The 9,036-nt window shown below is 41.1% G+C and overlaps 1 protein-coding gene across 1 annotated transcript in view; it reads right to left on the reverse strand.

Moving 5' to 3' along the window:
* LOC102677618 (neurogenic locus protein delta) overlaps positions 1-9,030 on the reverse strand; it is a 57,265-nt gene extending 48,235 nt beyond the window's left edge. Inside the window, exons 1-2 of the mRNA XM_006614356.1 lie at positions 7,945-9,030; positions 4,177-4,479 (exon numbers count right to left, since the gene is read on the reverse strand). Of these exons, the coding sequence (XP_006614419.1) occupies positions 4,177-4,479; positions 7,945-8,004 (363 nt within the window). The 5' untranslated portion in view covers positions 8,005-9,030. The remainder of the gene's footprint in view (positions 1-4,176; positions 4,480-7,944) is intronic.
* Between the last annotated feature and the right edge of the window lie 6 nt (positions 9,031-9,036).

Genomic DNA, 9,036 nt, shown 5'->3' on the forward strand with positions numbered 1-9,036 from the left:
GCCACCTTTATGCTCCTCTCTATCCTTAGCCGTCTCTGTTGGTCGCGCGGCGCGAGCCTTTCATTTGTCCTTTTCTCTCTTTTTCTCTGCGCTCGACGTCCTTCTCGGGTTGGTACCCACGATCCTCGAGTATGTACGATACGCGCGGCTCCGCTTGTGCTTTGTGGACCGCGGACGCACAGGAAAGATATAAGGAAAAGAAAGGAATTTTTTTAATGATTCTTTGAACCGAGCCAATCATCTTTGTGCAACCGTTTTTCGGGTGACAATAAGGATTACGTTACCTGCAATGGCGAGAAATTATCGATAAGAATTTTCGCGAGGGAATAAATTGATTTTACCGACGGAAGGATAATAAATAGAACACGTTAAAAAGAGAAGGAAGAAATTTTAATAGATTAAAAAAAATAATTAATACCAAGAGAATAATAGAGAAAAATATATTAAAATAGAGGAAGATATAATAATGAAAGCAAAAGATCGAGTTCATAGAGAACTCGACAGAATCAAGTGAATTCCTCGACGATTCTGCACAATAGCGGCACTGTCGCGAATCGTGCTGTTTTAATAAGTCTCGCAACACGGTGTAACGTAAAGCAATTAACCCAAGAAGGACGGAGAGAGAGAAGGAGACGGGAAGAGTGCGACTCTCGATCTTGATGCAACCAGACGAAGGTTACGATTACGTGTATCAAGCTAGGGGGAACGTTTCTGTCTTTTAATTAACGGCAGACATGCGTATTCCAGAACACGCTTGCGCAACCAACCTCTTCTTCTTCACTATTTTTCTGACTAACTTTCGGTAACACGACGATTCCCCCATCATCTTTTTTATCTCTGTTGGATCGACCGACGCATGGTAATTAAGAAAGGAATCCAGGAATGAATTCTCCAGCGTAAAAAATCACGAAGGGAAGACGGGATGTATTTATTTATTTCAACCCGTCATCTTTTCGTCGTCTTTTCACGCATTGAGTGAAAGAAGCTCATCTATCCAAGCTAACTGTTATTAATGATACATTGTTGCTTTTGCGTCTACGCACCGCGACTCCCGGTAGTGGCTGTAATTAGCGCATTTCCGGCACGTCGATCCGTCCGTGCGTTCAGACTTTGAAGGATTTCCTCCTTTCCGTTACAGGGATACAGTGTTAAATACTTTCGAATAAAAATTATCTTCCACGTTACACGGGAGTATTTTTCATCAGATTTTGTTCATTAGAATACGAGGATTATCATCGAGTTGCACGAGGATTTCTTTCTTTTCTCTCTTCTTTTTTTTTTTTTTTTTTTTTTTTTTTTTTGCTGAATGAAAACCCATTCTCACGCACTGGCGCAACGAAAATAAATCCGACACTCCAAATAGCGATTACACGTTACGACGCCGCCTATTCCTTTTCCCTGACGTCGCCCGCCGCTGGTATAAGAAGACAGACTACCGTGCCGATTCAAAGGTTGTTTCCACACGCAGGATTCCGGCCAGCCTTCTCTCTTCCAAGAATCATCAATTCTTTTTTTTTTTTCTTTTTTTTTTTTCCTCCTCATCGTCGAGAAGAGTTTCTGTCTTCGAACCGGCAGCCTTTTGCTTGCCCGATATAGCTTGTAATATCGGCCGATACTACGGTAGTGAAGAGTCGGGGGAGAGAATCGAGACAGAGGGCAGCAGGTTAAACGATACAGTAGAAAAATTTCGACGAGAAAAAATCAGCGAGAGAAGAAGGGAAAAGATAAATAAATAACGCGCTGTTGAAGAAGAAGAAGGAAAAAATGAAAAACAATGGAGAAACGCGGCTCTAAAACACAACGAGGGAAAAGAACGAGCAGGACGGATTTTTGAAGTGAGACAGGGGAACTGGCGCAGAGGTGGCGCGAGGGGCGCCATATGGGTTAGTAAATTTAACTCTGCCCGCGAGAGAGCTTCGAAGACAACAAGGACGGGGAATAGAAGGAACGAGAGAGAGAGAGAGAGAGAGAGAGAGAGCCAGAGAGAGATTACGAGGGAAGTGTAGAAGCACAAAAGGCCTAGCCATCTGCCAGTGGCCCTGCAGTGCGTCTCATAGGCAGAAGTACTATACGCGAACAGCAACGAGAAGAACTGACGTACACCAGAGATGGTGGGCAAACATTGGCGTAGATATGGTACTCGATGGCACGCGTTAACGAGCGGACGTATACGAGCCATCTTGAGAATGTGTCGCTTTATATAACGAGGATATTTGAACTTGATGGTATTCCAGTTTCTCTGTGACACTATTGTTGAATATATCGAATATTAAATATTAAAACTGATACTAACTATCTCTAATTTTTTTTTATTTTAAACATTCTAACCTCTACATTACACGACACGACTTCTATTAATAGAATGAAATGTTCATCTATATAAAAATTGATCTATAACACTTCTAAATTATTTGGAAAAATTATACTGTTCCCGCCAATGTCAAGAATTATCGAAACAACAACAAGCAAGTAATAACAGTAACAGCAGGAGGGAGAGACAAGTGCCATCGTTCGTCTTGCTTACTCCGCCGGTTCTCGCACCATCTGCCATTAGTTTGGTCATCCTTGTCGCACTGTTGCGCGCGGCTGTGCGTGCACGCGCGCAATCGTGCCCACGAAACGTTCGTTTTTAATGCGATCGACCTGCCTTTCTTTCGTCGCGACCGCGAGAAAGTAGGAAGAAGACGAAGGGGGGCTCTGTAATTTTTCCCTTCCTCGCGAATTCTTCTTTTTCTTCTCCTTCGTTTCTTCTTTTTTATTTTTTTTTTTTTTTTTCGCCACGAGGTTAATTACTCGAGGCGATCGGTTATACGTGCGATGGGCAGGTGCGATGTATTCGTGAGATTTTACGCAATTTTATTTCGTGTTCAACAATGGAAAGTGGTCTGCTTTCAAAAATACAAGTAAAGCGAAGCGACAGCTAATCAGCCAATTTGCTTTTCAATTTTTCCTTATCGATCCTAACGGAAACGGGAGAAAATATCACGCTACACTAAAGAAACCTTTTACAACCCTTTCAAATGGTTGTATTGTTGGGTGTCGTACCAGCAGAAAGCGAACAAAGATAAGAAGCTAACAGTTCTCTGCAACGTAATTCAAACAGTTGCATTACTTTTTTTTTGTTATACAAAGTGATACAAAAAAATAAATAAAAATGAAACGAAAGATCAATTTTGATAATTTTTCTTTTGAAAAATTAAAATCTAGAAATATCGTTTTCAAACAACTTTGTAAAATATGAAAATATCAGTTGACCCGACTATAATTTAGCTCGCGCCAGAATTAATTTACCGGGAATGTGGAAAGATAAGGGGCAAAGATTGAATCTGATACAACGAGCAATTTTTACTCCCCGGTGAGCTCGCACATGTCTCCCTCATGGTTAAGTCAACGAAAGGGTCTTAATCTTCCACGCGCGTTCATTATTCAAGACAAGGATCAAAGTTGGGAACCGCGTTCGTCAACCGGTGTCATTTCCTCTCGACAGAGATCTAAGAAGAGACATTATGTATACATGTACAATAGAAAATCGGCTAACTGTATCTACAACACGCTCTGATCACCAACAAAACGCTCTACAATGATCTCCTTCCTTTTCTAACTAGCATGATACAGTCTGGCGAAAAAATGACGAACCACGATCGTCGAGGAAGATTATTGTTAGAAATGAAGTCTTTGTAGCAAGCGGAAAACGTTTATCTAATAAACGTTTCGCAAATGCGCGTGAGAAAAACACGATTGCATACGATGGTATTCATAATAGATCGATTTTTTTCCACGATTTATTACGTGTCGTTTTCAGTTCCGTTTATGTTACGAATGATTTTTCGCGTTCTGCGCACGCGATATGTTAATGTTTGTAGTAGCAAAAGTATGGAAAAGCAGAAGCATAAAATATCGACGATGTTTTATTTATCTGTATTATCGCATAATTCTGTCAGACATGAAGATAATATTTTTAATAGAAACAGTTGGAAATTGTTTAACGATGTTTCATACTTGAAATTATTAAAATGTATTTCAATCAAGAACCTAACCTCAATTTTAACCTCATCGACATAAGAAATTTATGATTATTGCAGAATTGAAATATCGATATACATAAATATATTATTTTCGTTGAAATAATTATTATTCTAGAAAAATAACGCATAAAATATATCTAAAGACACTTACCGGCCACGTGAAGTCGAATGGAAATCTGATGGGATTAGTGAAGCCTGGAATGGCGACATTGGGGCTGAGATTAACGATGTTCTCGCCCAGAACGGGTGTGACGACGTCGCCGTATGTGCACGGCGTCGTCGTGTCGATCTTCACTTGATATTGTTTCAAGCAGACCCTGAACCTGGTCTTACAAACGCCTGAGCACTCACCAGTCTTGGAAGTGCTGCCTGAACAGCACTTGCCAAGACTGTCTTTTCCATACTCGTTCACGAATGACTTCAGCCTCAACTCGAACACCCCAGAAGCATTTACCTGAAAATAAATCGAATTTCATTCAACAAAAATTCTGTCAAATTAATAATCATCGATATTTCTAACCTTATCAATTTCTATTATGTATCAATTATAACATAACCAATAACGAATCTTGAAGGCATAATCACAACGCATCGTTCAAACACCGCACCAGCGCCACTTGGTGAAAAAGATTGAAAACGCAAAACACATTTGATTCCGCCATTGACGCAACTTTTTATACCCTACTTTAACTTGATTCTGCGAACTGTTACTGACGACAGAAGAAGATACGAGAAAACCGTCGAATTCTTCGAGCGAATGTGTAACGCGCGACAAACAAACTTGGCTAACACACTCCACGTCGGGGGGTCGTCTCGTGCCCAACGACCGAACACGCCGCCGGGGCAGCACGTGTGTAAGCGCGTTTTTGCGCACGCGTGTATCTTCTGTGCTGCACATCTCCCAGGAGGAGCAGAGATATCTGCGCGAGTAACCCGACAAAAAGTACTTTTTTTCGTTCGGAAAGACGTGAGCGAGAAAGCTCTTCTCAAGAAAAAAAGAAAGGAAAGAGTGCTAAAGGCGCAGATGAACATTTCGCGACGCGTGCTGTCGAGCCTCGATGATTATGGAACACGAGGGGCGTTTTCATGAGAAGGAGAAAAAAAGAAGGTGACTGGAATCAGTCGTAAATGTATTAGCATATGCTACTGATCGTTTCTCATCGTATCAATATATTAACGAAAAATTAATTACGATTCTCGATGTGTCGAAGAAATTGCGCAACTAGAGACATCTAGAGGATTTTTTGTATTTCATCTTAATAGAAACCTCAAATCGATCGAATGGAATCGAACTAGTGATTACTTTGTAACAAAATGTTTACTATCCTACAATGTCACTCTGCGAAGACTTTTAGTAACAGGCGTAAACACATATAAAGGTTAAGATTCGTGAATCAAAGAGCATTTTGGGAGGAATGATTTTCCTTTTGGCGACAGTATCCAGTGTAAATAGAGTCGATATGTCAATATTTCTCCGGTTCTACTCTGCTCTTTGTCGTCGTTCGGACGGCGAGAGTTCTTGACCACTGTGGACAATGCCCTAAGGCTATATACACACACACACATACACACAACATTCACAGGTGCGCAAGTGCACATACAAAGGTAGTGTATAGGCCAGCAGACAGTCGAGAGAGCCTTCCCACGAGACATTGTATAGTCGAGCAAAACTATACATATATCGTGTCTCACGTGAACGAGAGGAGCGCACTAACCTTACTATCGAGCCTGCGGATCGTTTTACGATCTCGCCATGGCCCTCTTGCACGTCCATTATACCCCCGTTGCGATCTTCGAATTTCGTACCCTGAGACACCGACATTCTTTCTCCTTTTTTTCAGCAGGTGAAAAAATAAACATAAAAAAGTGCTTTCTTTATCGCGTTTATGTTAAAATGGTCGTTTCACACGTTTTTTTGCATACAGAGAAAAAGCACAGGAGACGTTTTACGAGTCTTACAATCGGAACAAGAAAAAATATACATGGCTTCGATCGAACGAAAGAAATATTTCCTCGCGAACGTTTTTCATTACACGTCGTAAAACACAGCAGGTTAGAGGTAACGCGTACACATAAGCGACTCGCCACGATTCTCGATGAGGAATTCTCATTTTTGGCGCGCTGGAGTGCTATTCTCGGAACGAGAATGGCCGCCGCCGACTATTTACGGATACAACCAACGTTATTTCGTCACAAAACAATTTTCTACAGGCACCCCTTGAACACTATGATTCCATATCACATTCTGGTTATATATCTCGATACATTTCGATTCATCGATAAGAGGAACGATAAAAGATTTAATATCAAAATTGCACTGCTTAAAAGTCGGAAAGATGAAAAGAGAAAAGAGCGATTCGATATGACGTACAAGAGATGATGAGAAGCTAGACATTTCTAAAAGAGTGAATCCAGATTTAGAGTTGTATGTCGGCGAATAACTGTTACCACTGGTTTTCTCCTCTTTCGTCGGATGGTTCGAGACATGGCCGACAGAGGAAGAAAAAGATGGACGACGAAGCGAAGGAGGGACAAGGAGCAGAGCAAAGAAGCAAGGACTTCGCGAGAAAGAGAGAAAAGCAGAGAATGAAAAAAACATCTCTCCCAGGAAGAATACACTTGGAACCCGTGGTGACTAGCGCGTGAAAAAGAAACGAAACTATTATACACGCAAACACGAAACTTACGAACTTTGTTACGTTGATTTTTATGAAACTAAATTTTTTCCCAACGAATATAGAAAAGGAAAACGAGACAGGGAGAAAAACAGATTGAAGGTGAGTTAAAATTGGAAAGCATTCTGCAGCTCGATCGAACCGTACACACATTTACAGATATAGCGTTCGACTGGATAAATATAAGCCGCGATCGCACTTACGCAAGTACTTAATTAGACGCGGGAGAACGTATCGGTAGTGTGCGCGCGCACACACCAGAACGAGACTGTAAATATATAGAGACGAGCTTCTATTCTGAACGCACCCATCGATGGCGTGTCATCGTTTTTACCATAAATACCAACAGAGCTTACGACCGGTTTGACAGACGGGGAACGTCTCTTGGATTCCGAATCAAAACATCGCGCCATTCATCGACAACGACGAAGGTCGCTTACGATGTTTCAGTTGACAAACGTATAGGTTATCTTTCTCTTTATTTCGTTTGACAACATGCGACACGGATTAAGTACGTTGACAAAATAATCCGTTCATTCGTATATTCATACACCTTATTCCATTGTTAGAAGTACTGCAAGTTTTCAAAATTTCCGTGATCCCGTTCGATTCTATTATAATACGTGTTATCGATCGATCGTAGTTAATCTTTTTTGCTAGTTTGGAAAGATGGCGCGTTGCAATTACGCTTTAAGCAGTATTCCCATGAAACCGAGCGGAGCGATGATTGACGGAACACGAGACGATTGCGGGTAAAAAAATTAATAGAATAATAATTCGATGTGTCATGTATCCGGATTATTTTTATTCGATCGAAATTCTATTTTATTTGAAACAGAATTACAGATTCGAAAAAAAGATGAAACAATGATGAGACTAAGGCACGAGATATTTCGGAAGAAGCGATTGTAAAACATCTTGACGTCCGTTTAAAAAGATGTTTTGCAACGCGTTATACAGCGACCATTCCTCTAAAAATAAACAGAAATATTTCCAAGAAATCCTCAAGTATCTTTTTCGAGCAGACGTAAAAAAAAAAAAAAGAAAAAAAGAAAAAAGAAGAAAAAGAAAAAGAAGAAAAGGCGGCATTTAAATTTTTGACAAATTTCACACTTCGCGCCTAAATAAACTTCTTTTCGAAGAATTTCTACCTTTTCGAATTTCGAAATGAACAATCAATATAGAATCGAAATAAATTGTAAAAGAGAACGAAATTTTTAGATTAAATAAAAAATCAAACATACCGCTCGGGGTGCTGGCAGAAGCACGACGGCGGCCGTCCACACGAGCATCGTGGTCCACATGTTTGGTGGTTGTTTCGTTCGATGTTTACACGCCGCCGATGCGTCGTCGGCGGAAGTGTGTGGACCGTGGTGCTCTGGTGTGCTCGTCGGCGTTACCTCCTCGCCGTAATTTCGCGAGGCTGCATAGCCACCGTACCGTAGAAGGTACGAGCTACTGTATCCCTTCAACACACACTGTTTTCCTTCTTTCGTTGGTCGATTTCGTCAAGGTGTCGATATACGTAATCCTTGTTTCAATATGTATTTGAAGAAAACTTTGGCCGGCTTATACTTCACGCAAAATGAAAAAAAAAAAAATAAAGTCGAAACGAAGCTAACTCACGGATAATTCGCGCGGTCACTTCTGCTGGTCTGTAGCACACTGTATAATACACTTAGAAAAAAATGATGCTGATATATATATTTATTTATATTTATGTATATCCGGTGGCAAAGAGGTAATCACGATAGCCGCGAGAATATTAGAAAATCACGCGCGATCACTGAACACTGTGACACACTTTATTCCATTATCCGTGGGACGCCGAGAGTCGTAGAACAGCTTCGTTCGAACAGGGTATGGGATAAATATTTTTGCGCGTAGGATCTATGAAAAACACACTAATGGTTTGCGATCCTTTGGGCGACGCCTCTCTCTTTCTATTCGTTGGATGATGATTTGAATATCTCTCCGGGTTCTTTTTCTGTCTCTATGTGTGTATATATATGTATAATATAGTAGACAGATCGTGTACTCGATAATCTTTTTTTTTTATTTTCGTCAGCTCTTTGATCGATATTAAAAATCTCACAACTACGCTCGTGTTGAGCGTTCATTCGCGGTACACGAGCCACTACGTCGACGAGGAGCACGACAATCCGCCACGAGCATAATTTTCCACGGAAAGGCACGTATACAACACTCTCCTCCTCGCCAACCGTCGCAACAACGACGAGTCGCGCACTGACTGGCCGTCGACGAACCGTGAGGAATATTCCCTCGGAGACCGCCGGCAAGAGTAGCACGAGAGGAGAAGTGATGCTAGTGGTGGT

Source organism: Apis dorsata, unplaced genomic scaffold, assembly GCF_000469605.1.
Source record: "Apis dorsata unplaced genomic scaffold, Apis dorsata 1.3 scaffold_174, whole genome shotgun sequence".
NCBI lineage: Eukaryota > Metazoa > Arthropoda > Insecta > Hymenoptera > Apidae > Apis > Apis dorsata.